Source organism: Peromyscus leucopus, chromosome 1 (assembly GCF_004664715.2).
Source record: "Peromyscus leucopus breed LL Stock chromosome 1, UCI_PerLeu_2.1, whole genome shotgun sequence".
Taxonomy (NCBI): Eukaryota; Metazoa; Chordata; class Mammalia; order Rodentia; family Cricetidae; genus Peromyscus; species Peromyscus leucopus.
The window spans coordinates 107,351,869-107,379,868 of NC_051063.1; the positions used below are offsets into that span (position 1 = coordinate 107,351,869).

Sequence of the window (28,000 nt, forward strand, 5' to 3'; positions counted from 1 at the left end):
TCTCTAGCCCCTGAGTATTAATATCTTACTTTTGTATTTATGTGACATCTAGCTGAGGATGACCTTTAGTTGCTGATCCTTCTACTTCCAATCCTGAGTGCTAGGATTTACAGGCATATACAAGCAGGCCTAGTTTATAAAATGCTAGGAACTAAACCCAGGGCTTCCTGCAGCTAGACCAGCACGCTACCAACTAATCTACACCCCCGGCTCCAGCATCACTTTATTATTTATTTATGTGTATGGGTTACGTCTTTACATCGTATCTGAATGCTCATGGAAACCAGAGAGGTTGTCAGATCCCCTGGAGTTGGCATTATAGCAGCTCTGAGCTGCCCAATATATGTTTGCAGGGACTGAACTCAGGTCCTCTAAAGAGCAGCAAGTGCTGGGCTGGAGAGAGGGCTCAGCAGTTAAAAAGACTTGCTGTTCTTACAGAGGCCCTAGGAACAGTCAGTTCCCACCATCCACATGGCACTTCACAAATGTCTGTAATTCCAGTTGTATCAACACCCTCTTCAGACCTCCATGGGCACCTCGCATGCATGTGATGCACACACATACACACAGGCAAAACACTCATACATATAGAATAAAAATAAATCTTAATTTTTTTCTATTAAAGGTTTCAGTCAAGAACAAAGCACAATGATATAGAAAACCTAGATTTATTTGTTAACTATTACAAAGACAAAACATCATTAAGCGTTCCTTGCAGACTTCATTACAGATTATTTATTGTGTTACAGAAAGCTAGGAGAGTAGACAGTCAAGGACCTAAGCCGGGAGAACGGAACAGAGCAGACTGGGATGAGGAGGAAGAACAGAAGTCAGCAGAGAAGTCTCGTGTCCTGGTGAGGTGTGGCTGAGGTTCCCCACAGGTGACCTAGAGTTAGCCTGAAGTAAAGGACCCATGCCTCTGTGGAGATGCTAGAGACTTCCCCACTGAGGGCTGTACTTTCCATCTTAGGGATGAGAGTTCTTTTAAACCCCCAGAGAGACATCTAAGCTTCAGCATCTCTTTCTCACCCAGTCTATACAGTGTGAGCTCTGTACATTTCACCATGGAAGCCTTCCGGCTGACAGATGTGCACACAGCAGAGGCAGGAATTAGAGGCCTACTCAGAAGACACCTAGACAGGAAGTTTGGGGGTAAATGAGAACTAGAAATACCCGCTCAGTTAATTCACCTTTGTTGATAAAGGTCACAGTCTCTTCTGTTGGTAATGAGCTTGCTGTCTCATGACAGTCTGTCTTGAAAAGTGAGTTTTGGAGAAGGAAAAAGCCTTTCACCAGCCCCACTCTGGAGTGGAAGAGGCACCAAGTTCTCGCCTGCCGTTATGAGAGAATCTGAAAGACAAAAGGTTTAGTTATTATTACTAATAGCCATTATTAGGTGTAGTCTTGTAGGGTTCTCAGGCCTTGTAATAACCCTTCCAGGCAGCTAATATCACCCATTTTATAGATGAGAAAAGCAAGGAACGGTTAAGTTATGTAGACTCCATGTCCAAAGGAACACAGGCAGCATGTGCACACATGTCACCAGTGGAGTTGTGACCTCGAGATCTTTGTGCGCTCTTCTGTCCCCATCTCATGTACCAGACATCATTATTCTGAAATTAGTAATGGTTACACAAACACCTTAGCCCTTGTTCAGACTTTAAAAGCACATACAATCTTAAATGGTCAAAAATTACATTGTTTGGAAATCAGGTCAAGTACTCAGATGAGCATGAATAAAATTTATGAATACAGCATTTCTTTGACATGGAACAGAGAGAATAAAATGGGCAGAAAAAAAAACAAACAAACAAAACAGCAGCTCATTAAAAAATCTGTAGCAGGGTTGGAGAGATGGCTCAGAGGTTAAGAGCACTAGCCTGCTCTTCCAGAGGTCCTGAGTTAAATTCCCAGGAACCACATGGTGGCTCACAATCATCCATAATGAGATCTGGTGTCCTCTTCTGGCCTGCAGACATACATGCAGACAGAACACTGTATACATAAAAAATAAATAAATAAATCTTAAAAAAATGTAGCAATTTTATAGTTATTTCAATATTACAAAGAATCCCAGAATCCCAGTGTGTAACCATTAGTGATGTGCCAAGTGAATTTCTCATGACGGCTGCAAACAAAATGATAATCTCTCAACAGCCAATTTTTCAGAGAAATATAGGAAAGCCAGATTATACAAAAAATTGTCTTCCAGGCCAATAACAATAACAGAAGGTGGCATAGCTGAGAGCTAAGATGAAGTTAGTGAGGTCTGAACTGTGAGCTGAAAACCAACCGAGTGCCAGTGAAATAAGCACTGAGGTTAGAGGAGATGTCGCTGGCCGCAGGCCACAGGAAGAAGCAAAGGTTCGAGGAAGGAAAACTTTTACAGGATGAGACATAAATCACAGAAGCACAGAATTTCTTTGGGATTATTTTTTGATAACCATACTACAAGAAAACAGAGACACAATGTCATAATAACAACTATAATAATTTGTAAACACCAGAATTAGAAAACAAAAAACACCTTTACTTTGTGTGTGTGGGTGTTTGCCTGCCTGTATGTGTATGTTGTGCAGGCAATGCCTGAGGAGGCCAGAAGAGGGTACCAGATCCTCTGGAACTGGACTTAACAGATGTTTGTGAGTTGCAGTGTGGGTGTGGGGAGGTCAGTGCTGAGGACTGACTGAACTGAGGGGCTGGAGCACCCTAGGCCAGTCTCCACCACTGAATCACAATCACAACAGAAATAGTGAAGGTACTCAAGACAGAACCAGATGACCAACAGTAGTGGCAGAGTCAAGTCAGACTACACACATTAGTCTTGTCAGGCTATAATATGTACTTTAATAAAATCAAAGGACCCTGAGAACACTGACCTAAAAGGAGGGGAAACATCCAGTATTTAGGAGGAAGGAAGGACAGGACAACATTATTATAGGGAGGAAGGAACAACAATAATTTTACAAAGAAAAAATTTCCAGATTTTAAGAAAGGACTCTGCAGCTGCTAGTCCTTGACCTTCAATTACCTAACAAAGTACAGCCTAACTGTTCACACTGGGAAAGGTTTCACAGAGTAGCAAGTACTCAGGGACAAACTTAAGGCAAAGCTCACTAGAATGTGCCAGAAACAAAACCAGCAGAGAACCAGTATATCAACCGTGAAGGGCAGACAGAAAAGAACTCTGGGAAATACTGGCTGTTGGGTGACTGTACCTGGTCTGGACAAATCAGCTTTGATCACTAAGGTACACAGGACATCTGTCCCCTATTGCTCCCAGAAAGAGGGACAGCAATACAAGATTATAATGTCTTAAGCTCAGTTTAGAATTACTTTACTTCCTCCCGGAACTGAAAAGCAGTAAGGTGCAAGAAACCATGGAACAGGCTCAGCTCACACGAATGAGGGCAAGTGGCTCAAGAGCAGACCGAGGCATGCTCAGGCTGTCACTGCCGCGTGAGCCAGCAGCGAGGCTCGTGTCCAAACAGATGGCCACCACCAACTGCTAAGCTCAAACTCACTTCCCCTTTGTCATACACGTATTCTACCTTCCAGAGTAGTGCTTGGCGGATGCTAAACCCAGACTACAATGTTTGCAAACTTTGATTTCTTAGGACAAAAAAACCAGAGAGAGGCGACAGTCTTTCAGTTTGTGCATTATACAGCATTCTCTTAAATTATGAATTCAAAAAACAAAACAGTCATTTCCCAGGGTTTTCATGTTCTGTGACACAGGAGAGAATAAGTTACTCACCGTATGGCAGCATACATCATCTTCAGTGATCAACATCTGCATCCTCAAACTGTCCAGCAACAGTCGGTGTGGTATCTACTTCCATGCCATCTGCACATAAAGAGATTGCACTTCAGACAGGTAGATTCAACAAGGATGCCAGTGCCCTCTGCTGGCAAGAAGTCACTTAAAAACTAGGCATGATGGTGCCTACCTTGAGTCCCACCACTTGGGAGGCAGAGTCAGAACTATGAGTTCGAGGCCAGCCTAGTCTGTGTACTAAGTTCCAGGATAGCCAGAGCTACATGTGAGGCCCAATCTCAAAAAAAAAAAAATAAATAAAAATAAAATAACTGGATTTAAAAATTCTGGCATTTTGTTTTGTTTCTGAAATGGTGTCACGCAGTTCAGGCTATCCTCAGTTCCTGACCTCAGTCCCTCGTGGGCCACCAGGGATGAACCACCAGGCCAGACTATCTCACGCCTCCACTTCCACACTTTCTACTTTGAAAACTAAATTACTCAAAAGGAGACAGACAGGAAAAGCTCTTGTGGATTTAAGTCAGTTACAATCAGTCCATACATTTAACATTTACTTTGTAAATTCACAACAGCAACATACAAACACACATACACATACAAATCCCAGAATCCTAGCAAGGAGTCAATTTATATCTTTCCTTTGTTTTTTTCTTTTTAAATGTTCTTGGACAATGTTTTGTTATGTAGCCTAGGCTGGTTCAAACTCACAGTGCAGTCCAGGCTCACCTCCCAAGTGCTAGGCTGGCTGGCTGGTAGGAATTTTCAAATGCAGTAAGTAGGTGTCAATTGTTCATTCTTCAGAGAGCTGTGTGGAGTACTGACCGAGACACTATTTAAAGGCATTTGGTGATACACTCAAAAAGCCCAAGACACAGCTAGTGGGGAAAAAGAAAAAGAGCAGAATTTTATCTCCTCTTTATTGTCATCTCACAAAAAAGGCTGGAGAGATGTCAGCAGTTAAGAGCACTGGCTGCTTTTTCAAAGGACCCAGGTTCGATTCCCAGCACCCACACAGCAGATCACAACTGTCTGTAACTTCAGTTCCAGGGGATCTGACATCCTCTGCTGGCTTCCAAGGGCACGAACCACAAGTGGTGTACGGACATATATGTAGGTAAAATACCTCCTACACATGCACACACACACAAATACAATTTTTACAAAAGGAGTGGGAGGAGGGTAGAAGAAAACAGTACTCTAAAACAATGTCTACAGTTGTTTCTTTACTTTCTCACTCCTCAGCTCTTTACCTGCCACAAACTTCTGCCCAACCCCCTGACATCCTATCACCTAGCTATGCAATGTCGCATGCTGGGATAAGATCACTTCAGTTTACTAGTCTGAGACCAGCATGGGCAACCCGGTAAGACACAATTCTTGCCCCTAACCCCAAACAGTCCAGAACTCCAAGAAAACCAGGTCAATATGCTATATGCACGGAGATACCAATCACAGCATTATGCGAAGTTTAAATGCACCAAAAGGAGTAAAACTAAAGAAAGCCACTTTAAGACTATCCTGTCATCATTAAAAATAACAAGTGTTACGATGTTACCAGAGCATAAAATAGTAATATATACTAAACACATATAAAATGCAACAAGTGCTTATGACAATGGCAGGTATATTATTTTTGTATAATGGCTCATTTAATCCTCTTACCACTTATCAGTTGTTTGGCCTCAACCAATGTAATCCTTCTGTGCCTCAGTTGTCTAATGTGTAAAATGGGGGTCATAAATTTATTTAACAGAATTCTTAGAATTAAATGAGTAAGCATATATAAATGTTAAATCCAGAAGCGGCACACAATCAGCTTGAGGTTAGAAAGTGCAGTTCTGCCAACACTTGGGCTGGTAAACAATGTCACCCTCAGAGCCATGTAATGGAGTGTAATGGAATATAATGGCCTCCAGTGTAAAGGAGGCTGAGGAAATGACTAAGCAAGCCAAAGTGCTAGCTGTCCAAGCCTGATAACCTGAGCTGGCTCCTAGTCCTGGGAATCCATGGAAAGATGGATTCTAACCCTCTTTCAGTACTACAGATGGATGTGGGAGGCATAGATGGGAGAATCACCTGAAAGCTTAAAGGCCAGATAGCCCAGAGTATGCAGAACAGAAAAGAGCCCCTGCCTCAACAATGTGGAAGGCAAACACTAACTCCCCAAAGCTGTCCTTTCATAGGAACCCATGCACCATCCCATGTGTGCATCTTCCTTCTCCCTCTCCTGCCATTAAATAATTAATGGAAAAAGCTAGAAAAAAGAGCCTATTGCTGAAGACACCACATCTCTGAGTGATAGAACATGGAGAAATCAAGCTGACAACAACCTGGAAGCATCTCTTTGACTAGCTTTCATAGTTCTAGAAAGTACTATCCACATTAACAGGGAGAAAAGAAATGGAGGGTCTTACCCAGCTGTCAACGCTGAGAGCTACAGTAATTAATGGCCTGGCAGGACAGGCCACTGACGTAATCATGGCACAAACGCAAAGGAGTAACCACACTTTCTGAATGCATTTCTGACCTGTTCTACAGGATGAACTAATGCCTACTACCATTAACTGGACCACAAACCTGCGCATGGGTAGGACATGGGCCCTCAGGATGAACCTACTATTATGCTGCTGAATGGACAGTCAATTTTCTCCTCCAACCAGAGAGCACCTTTACGTGCTGAGCATCTTGCTGGTCCTAGACCATTTGTATTCTGACACAGTTTGGAGGCAAAGGTGAACAGGGCGCGCGCGCGCACACACACACACACACACACACACACACACACACACATACACACACACACAAAACAAAAAACAAACAAAACAAAACAAAACAAAAACCCTAAAAAACATTCCCATTCTAGCCATTCTAGTAACTCCACATTTGCTTCCTATATTTTTAGGTTAATTGTGAAATTTCATTGCCTTCCAGTTTCTAAGAGAAAACTTTGTTTCTTTAAGATTTCCTTAGCGGCGGTGCGAGCTATAGCCGGAGGAGAGGACTGGAGGAGGCAGTGGCTACGAGAGAAAAAGCAAAAAAAAAAAAAAAAAAAAAAAAAAAAAAAAAAAAAAAAAAAAAAAAATATTCCTTATAGCCAGGTGCTTACTCCAAAGAGAAAGAGAACTCACCTTCATAATCTCTTACTGAATCTTCTGTCCGGACTCCTGCCATATTATACTGGCTGCTCACAGACTGAGAAAGCATCCCTTCTAATCTCTCCAGTGTGGCTTGCCCTTCCGCTGTTAAGTGGGATAATCCTTCTTCATAGGTATAAAATGTAGGGATGTCCCCCTGTCCTTGTTCTAAACAAACAGAAAGCTTTTAAGCGATTACACAACAGCTGGAAAAAACACAATGGATAATCAAAAATGCATTTGCTGAAGATGTGTAGGCTCCCAGAAAGACTTCCAAAATTTGTGGATTAGGCCATTGTTTAAGAGTTTGAAGAAGAAAAGAAAAAGAAAAACTGTTTCTACCCTCTAGGATGAGAAAACATTTAAGAGCTAATAAACTAGTAAACATTAGTTCCCAGAAAGTGGGCTTGTCTAGGTCTAGAATGAGAAGAGGGTGTTTCAAAAACCAGTGACTCCATTATTAGTCCAAGGTGGGAATTTTACAAGTGAACACAATTAATTTGATACAGAAGGGATGTTGAATTAACATGTTCCTTTTAAAACAAAACAGAAAATCTAAAAAAAAAAAATAAAAAGGACAAAACATAAAATCACTTTAAAAAAAATCTCTAAGAAGTGAGCACATGTTTATGTATGTGAAGAACAATCCCAGAAATGGGTAGTCTCAATCGAGGATCTGGATTCATATGTAGGAAAAGACTTTGGATACCCATATTGGTATGCATAAGACCAGAGGGAAATGCAAACACAACAGTTTGTGACTCAGGCTACAAGCCTATCAGGGGAGTGAATGCATCCTGGTCTGGGAAGGCAAGGGGAAATACTTGTAGACAGAAGTATGGTTCAGGGGAAAGAATACTACATTGTCCATAAGCTGTTTCAAGCGATGTGCTGACTAAGAGAGAGGTCAATAGGACTCTGCAGAGATGCCTGGCTTAAGAGCATTTGCCTTTCCCGCAGGGGACTAGGATTTGGTTCCCAGCACCCAGCTGGCAGTTCAAAACTGTATTCCATGGGTTCCAACATCCTTTTCTGACCTCAGAGGGCACCAGACACACATGTGGTGCATATATTATAAACCTAAGCAAAACAACCATACACATAAAATTTTTTTTAAAAAAATGTTTTTTTAAAGAGCTACATAGAAACAGACTTATAAACAGACTTCTCAACGTGGGGGCAGTCAACTCAGCCTAAAGTATGCTCTTGACTACTCATTTTCTAGCTATTATTTTCTTTCCCATTATATCCATTATCTAGTCCCCACCCCTAATAATCTCTTATTGTTTTTTTTTTTTTTTTTTTTTTTTATAATCTCTTATTGTTGTTTGAGTTTGGGAAATTCATTCATTCCCCAATTTGACTACTGAAAGGGTCTAGACATAGTGTGCCAATGTATCACTTCTTTTATTTATAACCACTTTAAATTGGTTAATTTATGCAGATACAAAAAATAAAATCTTGTGCCCTTAGGACAACTACATGCTTAAAATGAAACACTAAAACCAATACTGATGAGAGAAGTCACTAACCATGTGCTTCCACGTCATACTCTTCTCCATCATAATCATCAGAGTCTTCATCCTCAGGATCTGGATGCAAGGCTTGGCATTCACACATTGCAGTGAACATCGCCTCCACTGAGCAAAGACATTAAATTGTAACTAATATTTTTTTCCAGTGCACCACCAAGTTTTAGAATAAACATAACCACCAGTGCAAACAAATTTCAAAGCAGACAAAAGGTTTACTAGGGTAACAATATTTATAAAAAAAATCAAATAAAAATTAATCATTAAAGTACACAGCCTATTCCAAAAGTGCCTGAGACAAGGAACAAGTCACAAAGAGTTCAAGACATTACTGAGATCTCTTTATGGGTGGTGAGATTTAAAATAGGTTCCTAGCACTCGGGAGGCAGAGGCAGGTGGGTCTCTGAGTTCAAGGCCAGTCTGGTCTACAGAGCAAGATCCAAGACAGACACCAAAACTATACAGAGAAACCCTGTCTTGAAAAACTAAAAAAAAAAAAAAAAATTAAAAAAAAAAAAAAAAAAAAAATAGGTCAAGCCAGATGCTATGGCTTATGCCTTTGATTCCAGCACTCAAGAAGCAGAAGCAGAGAGATTTCAGTGAGTTTGAGGCCAGCCTGGCTACATAACAAGTTCTAGGACAGCCAGGACTACATAGAGAGACTCTGACCAGAGTGGGGGCAGTGGTCAGAGTTACTGGTCACACTGCTGATTAGGATAAAGCCCCTGTCACATGACAGGTACTTTCCATCAGTCTCCGCATTTTCAACTTTGGAAGTGCTTCCCACAGGTGACATTTGCTGTGGGGTGTCTTTCTGTACCCTCTGAATATATGTTGCTCTCATCAGCTAGTTAATAAGCTACTTTGGCCTATGGCAAGGCAGCGTAGAGGCAGGCTGGAAATCCAAACAGAGATATAGAGAGAAGAAGGGCAGAGTCATCAGAGACGCTGAGAGGTGCCTAGGGAAGCAACACAGGTAAAGCCACAGAACATGTGGCAATACATGGGTTAATATGAACGGGTTGAGTCTAATTGTAAGAGCTAGCTAGCAAAAAGCCTGAACCCTAGGCCATTCAATTTGTAATTAATATTAAGCCTCTGAGTAATGATTTTATAAGCTGCTGCAGGACTGGGACTGTGGGCAGTCGGCAGTGGGAGAGACTCGTCAGGACCTCAGGCTGGGCAGGACTGGAGAAACTTCCAGCAACAGACATCAATCAATAAAACTAACCAGAATCCTCCTTACACAAAATACACTAGGTACCATGCTGTATACAATACTATTACTCTATTCACAATTTGTGACATGAGTAGTACCCACTCTCAACAAGTTTAAGGAGGTTAAAACGAAGATAAAGCAATAGAATGGAGGTAACCGTAATGAAGGTGAGAGGTGTGTGTCTATCAACAGGAGAGGGAAACATAAAGAGAAAAGATCAATATTACAGAACACTCACGTGCTGACTTATCACTGGGCACAAATCTAAATTCAGTAATAGGTTCAACATCATTATCACTGTCTTCCTCATCTTCATCAGAGACAGATTCTTTTGATTCTTCTATAAAAGGAATAAAAAAAAATCTTTTTAGACATAAAGGCTTTTTTTAAAAAGGGTTTACTTATGTGTGTCTGCATAAGTTTATGTGCACAGTATGCATGCAGGAGCCAGAAGAGGGCATCAGAATCACCTGGAGCTGGAGTTAGAAGTACTTTGAGTCACCTGACATGACATAAGTCTGGTCCTCTGAAAGAGCAGCAAGAGCTCTTAACTGCTGATCTAGCTCAAGGAATAGAAAATTTTAAATATTTATTTGACATTTTTAGACACTTACGGTAGATCCAATCATGGTAGTGCATGCCTGAAATACTTACACTTGAGAAATAGAAGCAAATATACATATTAAAAAAATTAAAGCAGAAGGTGGTGGCTCATGCCTTTAATACCAGTACCCGGGAGGCAGAGGCAGGCAGATCTCTATGAGTTCGAGGCCAGCTTGATATACAAATCGATGTTCCAGGACAGCCAGGGCTGTTACACAGAGAAACTCTGTCTGGGGGGGGAAATAAACAAACAGGCTAGGACATTTCTTGGTATATCTGAAACTGCAGTTCAGTTTCCACTGCTGGTTACTTCGGAGCTGGGAAAGGTTATGGGGCTGTGCTCAGCTGCAGAGCACTTGTAATGCGCTGAGAGAATACAACATTAATCAAATGAGACCATTTCAAGTTCAGGAAAGCTGACTGACCAATAAATAAATCATAGTTTGTAGATATAACAAAAATGTGCAAAGAAAATTAGGGCTGAAAATAATAGTTTTGTGGTAGAAGAGTCATTTTGCACAGTAGGTCCTGGGTTTAAGGCCTTGCACTGGAAAAATGAACAAACAGTGCTACGTATGTGTCAACACGGATACATTTAAAAAGGGAACTGAATGCCGGGCGGTGGTGCGCACGTTAATAGACCGGAGGAGAGGCGGATCTTGTGAGTTCGAGCAGCCGGTACAGTGAGTTAGGAAGGCGCGTACACGGAGAACCTGTCTGAAAATGAAAAAGCTAGCTGCAGAATATACAATACCATTTAATTAAAATCTTAAACATAAAACCATTACATGGGTTGGAGGCACATACACACATATTCGGTAAAAGTTAGGAGCATCTATAGGAAGGCTAGAGAATTGGCTCAGTGGTTAAGAGCACTTGTTACTCTTGCAGAGGATCCAGGCTTGATTCCTGACACCCACACAGCAGCTCACAACTGTCTGTAACTCCAGTGCCAGAGGATCTACCTTCTTCCTGATCTTGACAGGCCCCAGGTACACATGTGATGCACAAACATACATGCAGGCAAAACACTAATATACACAGAGCACATATGGGAAGTGGACACACTACCTCCACAATATTGTTTAACTTGAGTAAGACAGTAGAGGATGAAATGGGGAATCTACCAAAATAGCTTCCAAACTGGGCACAGTGGCACACACCTTTAATTCTAGCCAAGGGAGACTGAGGCAGGTAGATCTTTGTCTGTTCAAGACCAGCATGGTCTATATATTGAGTTCCAGGACATGAAGAGACCCTGCCCCTCCCCAAAAGGGGCAACTTTCAACTGTATTTACTTAGTTTCCCTTAAAAAATTACAGTAATCAGGGAAAAGTGACAAATTTACACTAGGTACTAAATATAAAAAAAAAATTACTCTAGCCACTTGGTGGTGGTGCACATCTTTGATCCCAGCACTCAGGAAGCAGAGGCAGGCAGATCTGGAGTTGGAGGCCTGCCTGGTCTACAGAGTGAGTTCCAGGACAGCCAGGACAGCCAGGACTACAGAGAAATGGCTGACCCATCTCAAAAATCAAAACAACAAAAAATTACTCTATATGTTTTCTATGTCTGAACCACTTTATAATGAAAAAACAGTCAAAAATATTTAAATTGACCCCACAAACAGCAAACCTGTTTGCTGAGATTAGCCATCTTAAAAACACAAATTAAGGGCTGGTGAGGGGCTTCTGCATAATCTGACAATACTGAGTTTAATTCCCAGAGCCCATTTAAAGGAAAGACCTAAATTCACCAAGTTGTTCTCTGGCCTCTACACACACACACACACACACACACACACACACACACACACACACACTACACCTACAAATATAAGTACAAATTGAGCTAGGGTGGCTCCAGGTACTCAGGAGGGTGATGGAGGAAGATTCAAAGTTGGATGCCAACTGTGGCAATTTAGCAAAACCATCTCAAAACAAAAAACTTTAAGGGGGTTGGGGAGGCTGAGGATACAACTCAGTAGTAGAGCGCTTGCCTAGCATGTTCAAAGCCCTGGGTTTAATACTTTGCTATGTCAAAGAAGAAAGAATAAACTTTTACATTAAAGTAGCATTAAAACTTAAATTAGGGGGTGGGCAGCTTTAGCACTGAAGAGAGGGACTTGAGTTACACTGTACAATGACTCAGAAAGCAAATAGCAGAAAAGTCTGAAAAAAAAAAAAAAAAAAAAAAAAAACTTTAGACATTCATGCAGATGAAGGAAAAGCAGAACAATACTTATTAATGCAGTAAATCTACTTGCAGGGGGTGTCAGTTTTCCATCACTGTGACACCACACTGAGCAGTCAACAGAAAGGAGCAAGGGCTGATTTCGGCTCCTGGACTCAACCATGCTCAGCTGTCTCCACTGTTAGGGAACTGAGCCATGGAAGAGAGGAGAGTGAGATGGAGCAGAGTGTCTTACTCATGGCAGCCAGGAAGCGGACGGAGTACAGGAAAGGAAGAGAAGGTAGGGGAAGTGAGGAGAAGGCCAGGGAGAGAAGAATGTCCACACTAACAGGCTTCTTCCTTCTTCCGCTTTGTTCCATCCGGGCACTCAGCCGACTGATGGTGCTCCTCACATGTGGGGCTTCTTCCCTCAGCTCTGAGTTAAATGTCTCTGGAAATACCATCACAGAGACACAGCAGTGTGTTTTACTAATATCTTTAAGTTTTCTCCATCCAGTAAGGTTGACAAGGTAAACAAGGCGCATCCACTAAGGCAGTATTTATTTATTCTTTACCGGAGCTGAGGACCGAACCCAGGGCCTTGTGCTTGCTCAGCAAGTGCTCTACCACTGAGCTAAACCCCCAACCCCGAAGTACTTATTTAATATAAGTTCAGTGTAAAATAGTATGAAAATACAGACGAGCAAAAGAAAACAATTAGAAGTGGCCACTAATAATACCTTTAAGTAACAGATTTCATAGTATATTTTCTGTGCTGTTTTCAATGGCACATTGTTAAACATACGTAACTTTAGTTATCAAGCAGAATAATACACCTACTGGAAAATTCTAAATCACTGGCTAGTCACAACCTCCAAACTTTGTCGATGCATTTTAAAAAACAACATGGTGCAATACTACAATTACTGCTCTATAATGAGGTACTGCATTAAGAGTGACAGCAATCCACTCTGGTGTAACAGTACTTTACAGCGCAGTGCCGGAGTCTAGAGCCTAGATCCTCTTCCCAGAAATAGCCACTGTTGGGGAGGGGGGGATATATACACATGCATATGCAGGTGTGTGTAGTATGCTTGCTTGTACACATGTAAAAGAAGGCCGTAAATTCAATCTGGACCTTTGCCCCCCACTTGCTTTTATTTGTTTTGTTTTGTTTTTGAGCTAGGGTCTCACACTGAACCCAGGGCTCATTGTTTTGGTGAGACTGGCTGGTCAGCAGACTTCTGGGATCTGCTTCTCTCTGTTCCCACAGTTTTTTATGTGGATGCCGAGAATCCAAACCCAGGTCCCCATGCTTACACAGCAAGAACTGAACCCACTGAGCCATCTCTACCCTGAAAATAACCACTATTAACAATTTCTTATAGTCTTAGGAACGTGCCTGAAGGTCACAAATAGAAAGGAATGTAGGGACCTGTTGGTACTGCCAGGGGCAGAGCCCTGAACTAGTATTTGTGTGCTGCTGGGTTTAACCTCAGTATAAACAAAAACCAGCAGCATTTAGGCTCCAAACTGATTAAAGGTTGAGTCTGTAGCCTGTGGTGATACTGGGAGTCAGTAGAACTGTTAGGAGATGAGGCCATGTGGAAAGTGAGATTAACATAATCCTTTAGAGATTTTTTTTTTTTTTAATGAAACTGAGACTCATGAGAAAATGACTCACCTGGCATGTGAAGCACAGTTTACTTACTGGGGGTACTTTATCCTGGACACTCCTGGGCATTATGCAACAACATTTATTTGGGTTTTTGGGGGGCGCTTAAACTCAGGGCCTCACATATGCTAAACACATATTATACTACTGAGCCACACCCCTGGCTCCAACACATCAGCATTTGGAATTGATTGACAAAAATACTTTTGAAAGTTTTGCTTTTAAACACCACCTAATTTCTTCCTTACCGCTGTGGTTGGGATCCTGAGTGATCTCAGAGGCCCACATATTAAGTGAAGGTTTAGTCACCAGCCTGTGGTGCTAGTGGGCATTGAATCTTGAGGAGGTGAGGACATGGAGAACGTTAGGTCCCTGGAGCTTATCCGAGGGGATGGGGACTCCAGGCCCTCTATGCCTTGCTTTCTGGCTGTCATGATGTGAACAACTATTCTCTTTACTACCTTCAAGTCTCCTCAACCATGTGGAGGCTCTTGCCATGATGTGCTGGCCAGCACAGGCTGAAAGAAAGAGGGCCAAATGAGTACTGGCTGAAATCCGTGACTCATAAGCCAGAATAAACCCTCCCTTATTAAACTGATTATCGAAGTCTTCTGTCATAGCAACAGCACACTGATTAGCAGTTATAAAAATCATAGTTGCGTTTAGTGTTATGGATGGGTTCTACAATGTTCCCACAGGCACATGTTTGGAACACTTGTTGCCCAGAGGGCAGCACTAGGGCCAGACCTTGGAAGGTTCTACCCACCCCTGGCTCTGATGCTACCCCTTCTGCTTCCTTGTCCTCTGCCAAGTGGACAGCTGCGGCCTCACAAGCCTGCCGCCATGTGTTCTCCACCAAGATTGACTGAAATATCTCTGAAATTGTGAGCCAAAAATCCCCTTCTTTCCTTCTGTCAAGTGAGTGAACTTGGTGTTTACCACCTCATTAGGAAGTCATGTTACACTCCAACATGTAAGAACTTTTAACATTTTCTTATCCTTTCCCAAATTTCATGATATTTTTATCTATCTTTGAACCCTTTCCAACAGGAAAATTTTGAAATCTTATAGTGAGAATATTTTTGGATAGCTGGATCAGTCAATACCACTTAATAAGGTATGGCTTGCTCTGCAGAGTACTAAAAATTAGTAACTAGTGTTCACAACTAAATAAAAATGAGGTTGGGGATTTAGCTCAGTGGTAGAGCACTTGCCTAGCAAGCGCAAGGCCCTGGGTTCGGTCCTCAGCTCTGGGGAAAAAAAAGATTAAATCTGGAACCAAGCGAAAACCCTGACTTGTTACACAAGATTTCAGAGAAAAGCTACCCATTATTTTAGAATTGACAACTTACTTATAGTTTCATGAACAGTAAAGCTTGGGAATCTTGAAACGCAGGGCTTCTGAACTGTGACACTCCTAACATTTGTACTGCACGCAATCTGGCATCTACTGGATGCCAGTAGCAACCCTCCTCCTCCAATAAAATTTCACCAACCAACAGCAGCAGCACATCAAGTTCTCCCCACCCACCTACTGCGAACCACTACTAAACAAAACAGAAACCATCCGGGGCCTAGAGAGACAGCTCGGGGGTTAAGAGTGCTTGTTGCTCCTGGTGGTTTGAATGAGAACGGCCCCCATGAGCTCATCTGTTTAAACACTTGGCCCTCAGTTGGAGGAACTATCTGGGAAGGGTTAGGAGCTGTGGCAGTATTGGAGGAGGTGTGTATTGGGGATGGGCTTTGAGGTTTCAAATCCCCTGCCACTCAGTGTTCGTCTCTGCCTCTACTTGTGGTCTGAGATGTGAGCTCTCAGCTGTTCCTGATGCCACGCCTTTGCTCCATCATCACAGACTCTAACTCTCTGGAACTTTAAGCCCAATTAAACACTTTTTTCTTTAGTTGCTGGTCATGGTGTTTTGACACAGCAATAGAAAAAGTAGCTAACACACTGCTCTAGAAGTTCAGTTCCTGAAATGCATATTGTTTGGCTTAAAAACTTCCTGTAACTCCGCTCCAAGGAATCCAATGCCCTCTTCTGGTCTCTGCAGGCATCCACACGCATGTAGCACACATTCACACACAAACACATAAAAAACAGTCTGTTGGGTGATACCGTGTTCCCCAATATATCATGCACCTTAATAAATTTATCTGGGGTCAGAGAACAGAACAGCCACTAGACAGACATGGGCCAGAAAATGGTGGCACTCACAATCTTTAATCCTAGCCTTCTGGAGGCAGAGATCCATCCAGATCTCTGTGAGTTCAAAGCCACTCTGGAAACAGTCAGGCATGGTGACTCATGCCTTTAATCCCAGGAAGTGATGGCAGAAAGCAGAACGGCATATAAAGCACGAAAACCAGGAACTAGAGCTGGTTAAGCTTTTAGGCTTTTAGCAGCAGTTCAGCTGAGATTCATTCTGGATGAGGACTCAGAGACTTCCAGTCTGAGGAAACAGGATCAGCTGAGGAATTGGTGAGGTGAGGTGGCTGTGGCTTGTTCTGTTTCTCTGATCTTCCAGCGTTCACCCCAATACCTGGTTCCAGGTTTGTTTTTATTAATAAGACCTTCTAAGATTCGTGCTACAGTCTAACTCCAGGTCTAGGGGATCTTCCGCCCTCTTCTGGTCTCTGCTGGCATCAGTCACACATGTAGTAACACAGACATAAATGCAGGCAATAACCCCACCCACATATATATCTTTAAAATAAATAAATAAAAAGAATTCTATCTTAAATTTCTAGATAGACAAAATATACTGGTTCACATCTCTGAAGTGTCTTTAGGAGGATAAGGAATAAGCAGTTAAAACAAAAAAGTAGAAACATCCATATTAACAGAAGAATTCTAAGTGCAGATATATAGAAAATAGAAAGCAGATACACACAAAACCAATGCCCATTAGAAGAAATTCAAATGTCCAAATTGTTTTAGGTAATTAACTTCGCTTATTATGATATTATCCAATGTGGACCAAAGGATTAATTTTTACATTGATTATTATCAAAGATTGCTTTTTAGATTGGTAAAGCAGCACACACCTAAAGTGTCAGTATCTGAGAGAACAAGCACTGTTAATCAAGTTCAGGCGTTCAGGGCTAACCTGAGCAACCTGTAAGACCTCATCTCAAACAAATAAACAAACATTGCCCTTTAAAATATACTTGGCTATCAGAGGAGCACTAGATTAAATTATACCATACATACCTCCAAATTTGGCATTCACCATAACATACAAATGCTCTTGAGGATAAGCACTTAGGTCCCTGGAAACCGCATGTAAACTAATGGTGGGGTATTCCAGTGAGAATCCTAATCCAGAACCATCTAACCAAGACAGGCGGCTGAAAAACAGGTTTTAGGCAGATTATTTTTAAAAATTAAATCCTAACAATATTCCACAACTTACAAAGGTTCAACATGGACACTTTTATGCATACAAAGAAATTCAAGTTTATTGACAATATTGGAAATATTCCTTAAAATAAGAAAATTTAGTGACAAGAACTTAATTTTTTTCTTTTATGGTTTCTTTTCCTCTAGCTATAAACTCAAACAGATTTGAGAGGCAATTTTTCAAGTCATCTGTGTTTATTTTGCCTGTGTATGTGCATGTGGGTACTGGTGGAGGCCGGGAGAGCATCAGATCCCCTGGAGCTGGAGTTAGAGGAGGCTGTCAACTCTCCAATATGGGGACTAGTAATCTCCGGTCCTCTGAAAGAGCAGCTCTCGGCCCCTACCTTGTGCCTGTCTTTTGTGTTATCTTGTTTAGGATATCTCCAGTTTTCCTCTTTGCTGTGCAGATCCTTTCATCTAGTCAAGTCCCGAATAACTCCATGAGACCCTCTACAAGGACCTCTTCTGTTCCAAACTGCACTTGTGCTTGGTAACACACATTAGCACTAAGTACGTTAATGAATCGTGTTTGTACTGTTACTTCCATCCCTTTATTTAATATTCTTGAAAAATGTTAGCAGTTTTCAGTAGATAAGCGTGCAAGATAACTGGTAATCATCCTTTCCACTCCACATACATTAAATGTACACACAAAACATATGTGATTACAATCACAATTCAAAAAATTAATTATTACCTTAAGAGACAAGGTAAAAGTTCCCATTTATTACTAGCTGTAAGAAAAAATTAGATCTGACACTCTCTTCTGGCCTCCCTAGGCACCAGGGACACATGTGATACACGGACATACATGGAGGCAAAACACCATGCAAATAAAATAACATTTTTAAAAATAAAAAACACTCAAAAAACCACAAATAAAAGTGCACAAATATTTTATTGATATAACAAAGGAAACTTATCACCAAAGTCAGTATGTTGAATTTTGACGGGTAATGCCTAATTTTTCTTGGCAGTTAATTCCCTCACTATGAATTGTACAATTGAGCAGAAAAGTCAGTGACAAGAAGAAGCCACAAAAACACTTCCAGGGCTGAAATAGGGAATGACTACTAATGAGTATTAGGTTGGTTTTTTTTTTTTTGGGGGGGGTGGGCGACAAAATGTTCTAAAATTGAGTGTGGCTATGAGTGCATAATAAAATCATTAACTTCTATGAATGAAATGAACAAGCTGTATGCCATGTAAACCAAGTCAATAATGCTACTTTAAAAGGGAATGTCACAATAAAAGTCATTTTTATACAACTACTATATACTAATAAAAGTTTAAAATATATGCCGGGTGGTGGTGGTGCATGCCTTTAATCCCAGTACTCGGGAGGCAGAGGCAGGTGGATCTCTGTGAGTTCGAGGCCAGCCTGGACTACAGAGTGAGTTCCAGGAAAGGCGCAAAGCTACACAAAGAAACCCTGTCTCGGAAAAAAAAAAAAAAAAAAAAAAAAAAAAAAGTTTAAAATATACAAGTTAAAGGAATAGGGACATGCCTCTGCAGAACAGCAGAACATATGCATATCCTGTATCCTCTCCAATTTCTTCCTCCATCCTCTCTCCCTTCCTCCCATTTTTGAGACAGAGTCTAGATATTTAGCTCATGTTGGCCTCAGTTGCCCAGGTTAGCCATGAACCTTCACCCCCCTTACAGACAGGGTCTCTCTCTATAGCCCTGGCTGTCTTGGAACTCACCGAGATCCGCCTGCCTCTGCCTCCAGTGCTGGGATTAAAGGCGTGCTCTACCCTGGCCAGCCACAGCCAGAACTCCAGACCCTCCTTTTGCTCTCCCTGCCTCCACATCCCAAGTGCTGGGATTACAAGTCTGTGCTCCCATGCCCAGATTCATCCTACTCTCGAAACAGCTCTGACAAGCTCACCATGGCTCACAGCTATAATATGAGCTCTCTGGAGGCTGATGTAGGTAGGACAACTGCTATAAATTCAAGGCTAACCTGAGCCACACAATGAATTCCAGGCCAGTCTGGAATATATAGAGTCCAAGTCTCAAAAAAAAAAAAAAAAAAAAAAAAAAGGCAAGGCAGTGACATATGCCTTTAATCCTAGCATTTGGAAGGCAGAGGCAGGCAGATCTCTGTGAGTTCAAAGCCATCTTAGTCTACATAGCAGTTCCAGGTTAGTCAGGGCTATATAAGGCTCAGTCTAAAATAACAACAAAACAAACAAACAAACAAAACTGTAGTGGATATCTGCTCTACGTATGACCTTAAGGTACAGCCCCTTGAGATATAACAGGTAACTGTTACCTATAACCTTGAAGTACCTGCCCCTGGGGCACGGCCTCCGGGCTACCCTTAAGACCTGAGATGCACATATGTGGCTCTCTTCTCTCCCTCATGGGCTTGGATGGTGTGGACTGACTCAGGCAGCAGAACAGCATGGAACAGTACCTCAGCTTCCCAGGACCCTGTGACGATTCCCCTATTATGTTAAATGAGTTTTCTTTCCTAATAAATTCCTTTTAACCTTTAAGCAGACTCCTGTGGATTTCTCGCTTTATCTGGCGCCCAACGTGGGGCATGAACCCATGACCCTGATATTAAGAGTCTCATGCTCTACTTACTGAGCTAGCTGGGCCTGTTTACTTCAAAGATGTGTTGATGTTGGAATGGAAACCAGGATATGTCCTATGTTGGGGAAGAGGTTTTACTTTTGCTTCTGCAGAAAAAAAAAAAAGCCATGGATGCCAACAAAATTATAAAAATTTGATTTGAACACGAGAAACCCCATGATGAGGAAAAATGATAGCTCATTCATCGATGTGACAATTCTACAAGTTGTAAGGAAAACTCAACAAACAATGGTCAGGCAGGGATCTGTTTTTTGTCTTTACATAAATTTAGAAATACCCATCTTTAGGCGGCAGTGGCGCACGCCTTTAATACCAGGACTTGGGAGGTAGAGCCAGGTGGAACTCTGTGAGTTTGAGGCCAGCCTGGTCTACAGAGTGAGATCCAGGACAGGCACCAAAACTACACAGAGAAACCCTGTCTCAAAAAAAAAAAAAAAAAACAAAAAAAAAAAAAAAAACAAAACAGAAATACCCATCTTCAAGAAATCAAAAGGCCTCGGACACCTAGACATCTACAGCAGAAGGGAAGGACCTAGTGGTACCCATATACTCTACAGAATAATATTTCACTGCCTAACATCAATATCTCTTTAACTCTAGAAAAGTTGTGGTCCCAATTCAATTATAAATCAAGCTGGCTTTGGAAGTGGAATGTAGCTCTCTCCTTCTCTAAACCCAAGCATGTTGCTAAAAGAAAAAAATAGGAGATTCTGTCTCATATTGGAAGAGTCAACTAGTGTGGAACATAAAAAAAAAACCAATAATCTAGGGACCATTGTTGTCAAAATTCTATTTCTCTCCATGCTTATTCCTGATTTCTAGGAATCCTTCCTCACATGTCATGTCATCCTACAATCCAAACTTTCCATTTTGATATTAATAATGTTCAAGTTTTCCACAGTGAAAAGTAAGTATTTCCAATAGCAGTCTCTGAAGTCTCCAGAAAGACAGGGCCCCACAATAACAACTCTACTTGGTCTATAATGATGCCATTAAACCAAAAAACACCACTCAATGATCAGATTTGGACTACAAACTCTTCAGGACAGTTCCGAGATGAGATGGTCCATTATATTACACTTCTAGCCAGAATCTCAGATAACCTTACCCATTATTCTGAGACTGGCTACAGACTGTACAGCTAGTCCTACTGAGACTTAACCATTTAGCTTTCTTACAGGATCCCACAGAGATACCATCGCCCCATAAACAGTAGGAAGCAATTTAAAGAAAATGACGCCCCCTCTCCCAAAGGTTTCATTTTCTCAGGGTATGGATAAGTCGTTATAGGGTTGGGGTGGAACAATAAAATTTAGATTCAGGACTCCCTTTAAGAAAAGAAAAAAGGGGAATAGACAGGTATAGAATATTATGGTAGATTATTGTTATCTACTAATAAACTAATTTTAGCAAACTATCAGCCCTAGATAATTTATACTGATAGGATCCTTGTATATTGACACAAATGTAAACTATTTTTCTATTCCTATTTAAGATAATTTTTATATTGATACAAATTCAAAACTGTAATTGTCATATTGTACACACGTCCCTACTCCTATTTGAAATACTTTGTATATTGATACAAATGTAAAATTATGTTTGTCATATTGTCTGTATGTTCTACCTCTGTTTAGGATATTTTGTATATTGATACATATTTAAGGATATTGTTATTATATTGCACTATACATTTCTACCTCCATTTAAGATATTTTGGATATTGTCATAATTTTGAGGTAATTGTCCTTATACTATAAATCTGTTTACAGACTGTTTGCCTTGACATGTGAAGTATTAGTCCTTAGGTTATTTAGGTAGATAAGACTCACAGATGCCGGCGGTAGTGGCGCACGCCTTTAATCCCAGCACTTGGGAGGTAGAGCCAGGTGGATCTCTGTGAGTTCGATGCCAGCTTGGTCTACTGAGCGAGATCCAGGAAAGGCGCAAAGCTACACAGAGAAACCCTGTCTCAGAACCTCCCCCCCCCAAAAAAAAAAAGACTCACAGATTAATATTCACCCATGCTTGTCATATCTACAATTAAATCTGTTTACACCTTGACACGTGAAGTATTAGTCCTTAGGTTATTTAGGTAGATAAGACTCACAGATTAATATTCACCCATGCTTGTCATATCTACAATTATGTTAGCTAGGTTTTCCAGATTTATAAAAACATATGTCAGATGGATAGGTAATCTTCAAACACTTCATAGACCTAGAGAATATGGCATTTAAATGTTTTGATAACTTAGAATTGTGTTGATGTGAGACGTGATTGCTCCTGGCAGCACTGACCTACTCCTGAGAGAATGTTGGGTTTCTAAGACACTCCGTTTGGAGGTTTGTCTTCTTCTTGGCAAAAAAAAAAAAAAAAAAAAAAAGTCTGCTGGGCAAAGAACTGCCCTTGCCTCAACTGCTGACAATATACATGCTGTCCTTTCCAGATGAACAGGACACAAGGAGAAGCAACTACTGAACCTTGCCAAGACAGGGTAAGATGGTCTTTCAAAATTTCTGCTTCTGATAATGGTCTGTCAGATTTTCTAGGCCTAGAGCCAAAAATGAATGACCCAACAGTGCTGAGAAACTTTAGATTTAGACTGTCCAGGCTGCCAGCTGTCTCTGTCTATTCTCACAATTTTTTGGAAATTGCTTGCTTGCACTTCCTGTTTTCTCAGGTAATATTATTTTCCTTCTCAGGTCTTAGATGGGGTTGAGGACTGAATAGTTACAGTTATTATCCTCAGATCTTAGCTAAGAACATTTTAGATACTAAAATTAGAATCTTCAGGATAGGACAGCTATTGGAGTAATCTCTATAACATGCCATTTACCTATGGTCTGGACATTTCTGAACATTTTGTGTGTGTTTCTTGCTTGTTGCCATTTTTGTTGGTTGTATTTCTATTTTGTTTATGTTAATACCTTTCCCCTCTCCTGGACAATACTTAATCATCATTCCTATTGTGTACAGTTTTATATTAGGTTAGAACTTTCTTATTTAGATAAAAGGGGGAGATGTAGTAGATATCTGTTTTACCTATGACCTTGAGGTACAGTCCCTCAAGATATAACAGGTAACTGTTACCTATAACCTTGAAGTACGTGCCCCTGGGGCACGGCCTCCGGGCTACCCTTAAGACCTGAGATGCACATATGTGACTCTCTTCTTTCCCTCATGGGCTCGGATGGTGTGGACTGACTCAGGCAGCAGAACAGCATGGAACAGTACCTCAGCTTCCCAGGACCCTGTGACGATTCCCCTATTATGTTAAATGAGTTTTCTTTCCTAATAAATTCCTTTTAACCTTTAAGCAGACTTCCGTGGATTTCTAGCTTTACGAAACAAGAAAAAACAAATAACTAAAAAATATTCAATTGGAGAACCAAGAACTCCTTTAGGCAGGAACAATGATAGTGTAGCAATCTAAAATCACTCATTGTCAGTTTAAGAGGACACTAAATTTTACGCCTTCGGAACCCACCACCACCAAGTAAATCAATGTCTAACAGTAAAATTCACATGTATAACAGTCCTCAGCAAAAGTATGACCAAAAGCAAAGGTAGACTGTGGTGGTAAATGCATAACTCTATAAGCACACTAAGATTAGTTTTTTTGGTTTTTTGTTTTTTTTTTTGGGGGGGGTGCATTTTGAGACAGTGTTTCACTGAGTAGCCCTGGCTGTCCTAGAACTCTGTAACCATGCTGGCCCATTAGCCATACTATTTAATGGTATACTTAAAAATTAAAAGCAAGAAAAGATGCAGTTATTGGAAAGAATTCCACACATTAGGCTTATATGGAAAAAATAGAAGGATAAGGTGATAAGCTTTAAATAGCAAAGTGATAAAAGTTTAAGAAATTGCCTGGTGGTACTACATACCTTTAATCCCAGCACTCGGGAAGCAGGGGTGGGTGGATCTCTGTGAGTTCAAGGCCAGCCTGGTCTACAAAGAGAGTTCCAGGACAGCCAGGGCTACAGAGAAACCCTGTCTCAAAAACCCCCAAAAATTCATTTGAGGAATTATTTCATCCCTACTGCTTCTAAAGGAATAGATTTCTTATGTAATTGACTGTGTGCCGCATGTACCCTTCCTGCCCACAGCTCTTCCCTTAATGTGGGAATGAAACAGTGCTCATGGGTACCAAAAATAGCCCTATCAAACTATGCTTCCTTTCTCACCTCCAAAATATCCTGACATGACCACAATTTAGAATAAAACATTCCAGATTTACAAGTCCAAAATAATTTCAAATATTCAGAGCCATAAAACCTTTATTAACTCCACTGGGCAGTGTAAAGGGTGGCATCTAAATCAAATCAGTACCTAGCAAATTACGTCCTTTGGTTTAAAGGTCCCCTAAGGGCCACAGCATGTTGTCTCAGCACAATGTTCCTATGGGCTCTGAGAAGCTAACAGAGAAACAGACTTGGCACTTGTAAGTATTTACGTGATTTTAAGTTCTAATTCTGTTTTGTCTCTTCTCACACATACCAGAAGTACTCCAAAACCAAAATATATAATTAACTGTGACCAGTCATAAAAAACAAAACCAAACCCAAATGTCATAAATGCAAGGACAAGAACTAGAAGGGTAGTACACACAGGTTAAAAATGTTCAACTCTGATACGTACAAATAAGGAGAACCAGCGTCTTTGATTTCTGGTGAAGGTTTAAGAACAGCACAGGAAAGTAAGAGACTTGAAGCTTGTGCCCATCTTAAAGAACTTATTTAGAGCTGGGCAGTGGTGGCGCACACCTTTAATCCTAACACTCGGAGGCAGAGCCAGGAGGATCTCTGTGAGTTCGAGGCCAGCCTGGGCTACCAAGTGAGTCCCAGGAAAGGCGCAAAGCTACACAGAGAAACCATGTCTCGAAAAACAAAACAACAACAAAAACAAAAAAGAACTTACTTGGAACTACTCATGCCTTTCTAACTTCCTTGTTTGGATAAGCACTCAACCTCTTATAAAAACCAAGCTCTGGAGTCTGGAGAGAGCTCAGTGCTCAGGAGCACTTGCTGCTCTTTGCAGAGGTCCATGGATCCTCAGTACTCACACAGTAGCTCACCACCACTCTAACTCCAGCGCATCCAACGCCCTCTTCTGACCTCAGTGGGCACCAGGCATACATGTGATGTGCATACATACATGGAGGCAAAACACGCATACACACAGAATAAAATAAATCTGAAAACAAAACAAATCCCTAAACTCTGAAAATGAGCCCAGGAGTTCTGTATCTCTGAAGACACACTCAACACCATTTCTCTTTGGTTGAAGTCCTAAACACTTCCCCAAAGGCTACAATCCAATACAGCCAAGCTCATGAACAAGCTCCTACCTGCTCCAGCTTTGGATCTTTCCATGTTCTCCTTCACTTCCTCAGATGAACTATTCAACAGTATTTACTCTATATACCATGTATGCCCGTGTAATAGACATACATGTCCCAGCACAAAAGAACATTCTTTTCCATGCTTTCACCCCAGCATCCTCCTCATCATCATCATTAGAACACGAGCGCTCCCCCCACTTCTCCCTCTACCCCCCCCACACACACACGGCCATCGACCTGGATGTAAGTCACCAGTTGTCATAATTTTAGAGGAACCCCGTTATTGAATCACACCATGACCTAAGGAGAATCAGACCAAGGTAGTGAGGAAAGAGAGGTGCCTAGAGATGTACAAGGTGGAAATGTAATGTTTAATTTTTAACTCGGACACATATAACCCATAATTTTTGGACATTTCCAAAAATATTTTCTTAAAGAAATATTCAGAGTCTGATATACTTTCTGAACATGGTAATTGTGTGGCTGTTCTTGGTCTTCTAAGGTACATGTAGTAGAATATTTTAAGGTGTGTTACTTTTGTTTATGGTGCATTTGTTTAACTCTGAGGCTTACTGTGCCCCTGTAAAACACCCATGGTCTAATAAAGAACTGGCCAATAGCAAGGCAGGAGAAAGGATAGGTGGGGCTGGAAGGCAGAGAGAATATATAGGAGAAAACTAGCTCGAGGAGGCAGAGAAGGAGGAGTCCAGGAGCTGCCACCCGGCTCCACAGCGACCCACAGAGTAAGAGTAAGATTTACAGAAGTTAGAGAATGGGAAAAGCCCAGAGACAAAAGGTAGTCGGAATAAGTTAAGGAAAGTTAGCAAGAAACTAAGCTAAGCTAAGACTGGGCATTCATAAAAAAGAATAAGCCTCCGTGTGTGAATTTACTTGAGAGCTGGGTGGTGCCCCCCCAAAAAAAGAGCCAAAAAACAAACAACAAAAAGTACTTACATGTGAGGTTAAAAGATGTATATAGCTCTCAAACAGCTTAAGAAACAAGATAAAATGTTAACCATTAAAGAATCTTTAAATAAACCCCGAGCTATCTCTCCAGTCCTCAATCAATCTTTATAACATACAAGGTATCAACATATAGGTGTTAACAACACTGTACCTTTTAAGTTTTATTAAAGTATCCAAAAATGCAAAATCATATACAAGATACACCCCCACCAAAGGATTATGGAAAGAACCACCTGGTGGGAGCGCACACCTTTAGTCCCAGCACTCAGGAGGCAGAAGCAGGAGGGCCTCTGTGAGTTCAGGATTACATAGAGACACTGTCTCTAGCAAAAATAAACAAGCAAAACCCATTTTACATAGTGTGATGGCTGCTATTCTTGGTTGTCAACTTGACTACATCTGGAATTGACTAAAATCCAAAAGTGGAGGGCACACCAGTGAGTTTTTTTGTTTTGTTTTGTTAATCTGAAGTAGAAAGATCCACTTCTAATCTGGATGTTACAGATCTTGAAATGGGATTCTCTGAATAACCACAGCGAAAGAAAAGGAGAGGAGAGAGGGAGGACAGGGAGGGAGGGAGAGGGAGAGGGAGCGTGAATGAGTGAATGAATGAATGAATGAACGTGTATTTTAGTGACATGTCTACCTTATTGTGAAAGTACAAAGCACTACAAGTAGTCAAATAAAAGTAGGATTCCTTCCCGGGCCCGCACATCCAGGAGTCGGGTTCGGCTGGTTATGACCCCGCCCTGCGTGGGCCTGAAGATGCTCCTTTTCCCCACCCACACTTAGAGCAGTAGAAAATCCACGCTCCTTAACCGAGCGTCCTAACCCCTTCGCAATCTACTCTGAGCCTACTTATCTTACGCAGGGGACACATCTAGCTCCCAGATCATTCAGAAAGCCAGGCACGTCGAAAACCAAGCGAGGCTCTGCAAACTCAAAACTCTGTGAACGTGACCACGCGCCAGGCTCCAGCAGACAGGCCGGTAAAAAAGCCCAGGTCGTTAAGGAGAAACACCGGCTGGAGTAGAAGCCAGGTGGGGTCGGGAGAGGGATCCCTCTCAGCCTCCAGACGTGCAGCGTCGCCCCGCGCTCCCCGCCGCGGTCGCGCCCGAGGGAGGAGGAGGAAGCCCCCGAGGGAGGCCAGCGCCGGGGCCCGGGGACCCTACCTCTCCGCGATGTAAAGGGTGCCGGTGCCGAGCCCCTTCCCGTTCAGCACGGCCTCGGTGTCCGGCTGCTGCAGCCGGAGCCCGTCTTCCGACGTAGGCGGCGGGAAGCTCTTGAGGAAGCTCATTGCGGGTGAAAGCTGAGGTCCGCCGCAGGACCCGAGGAAGCCGATCCCCACAACCCCAGAGTGCATGAGCTGCTCCGGAAGCCGTCGCCGTACCCCGGAAGAACAACTTCCTCCGGCCGTTGACCATAGAGATGGGACAGTCTAGACGAACCGGAGGTCCGTGGTGAGCTAGCCGGCTTCTGTCACGTGGTACGGCCCCTCCGAGGAGCTGGGAATAACGGAGTGCTTTCGCTGTGGTTCCACTTCAAGGTCATCGCAGCAAACCCTGCGAGG

The 28,000-nt window shown here is 41.8% G+C and overlaps 1 protein-coding gene across 1 annotated transcript; it reads right to left on the reverse strand.

The window, feature by feature from the left end:
* Nucleotides 1-652: 652 nt before the first annotated feature.
* Nucleotides 653-27,825, reverse strand: Clns1a (chloride nucleotide-sensitive channel 1A). The gene is made up of 7 exons (XM_028877455.2): nucleotides 27,603-27,825; nucleotides 17,325-17,461; nucleotides 9,902-10,003; nucleotides 8,445-8,552; nucleotides 6,907-7,080; nucleotides 3,758-3,847; nucleotides 653-1,350 (listed from the first exon to the last, which is right to left on the reverse strand). The coding sequence occupies exons 1-6, from the start codon at nucleotides 27,791-27,793 to the stop codon at nucleotides 3,780-3,782; spliced, it is 780 nt and encodes a 259-aa protein (XP_028733288.1). The 5' UTR covers nucleotides 27,794-27,825; the 3' UTR covers nucleotides 653-1,350; nucleotides 3,758-3,779.
* Nucleotides 27,826-28,000: the final 175 nt, after the last annotated feature.

What these genes read in the sequence shown, in the direction of transcription:
- Clns1a (XM_028877455.2), bottom strand. Translation starts at nt 27,793, where the DNA reads ATGCACTCTGGGGTTGTGGGGATCGGCTTCCTCGGGTCCTGCGGCGGA. An exon ending in GCCCAGTGATAAGTCAGCAC is followed by an intron (nt 8,553 to 9,901) that starts GTGAGTGTTCTG and finishes GTCTTTGCTCAG; the next exon opens with TGGAGGCGATGTTCACTGCA. An exon ending in GTATGACGTGGAAGCACATG is followed by an intron (nt 7,081 to 8,444) that starts GTTAGTGACTTC and finishes CTGTTTGTTTAG; the next exon opens with AACAAGGACAGGGGGACATC.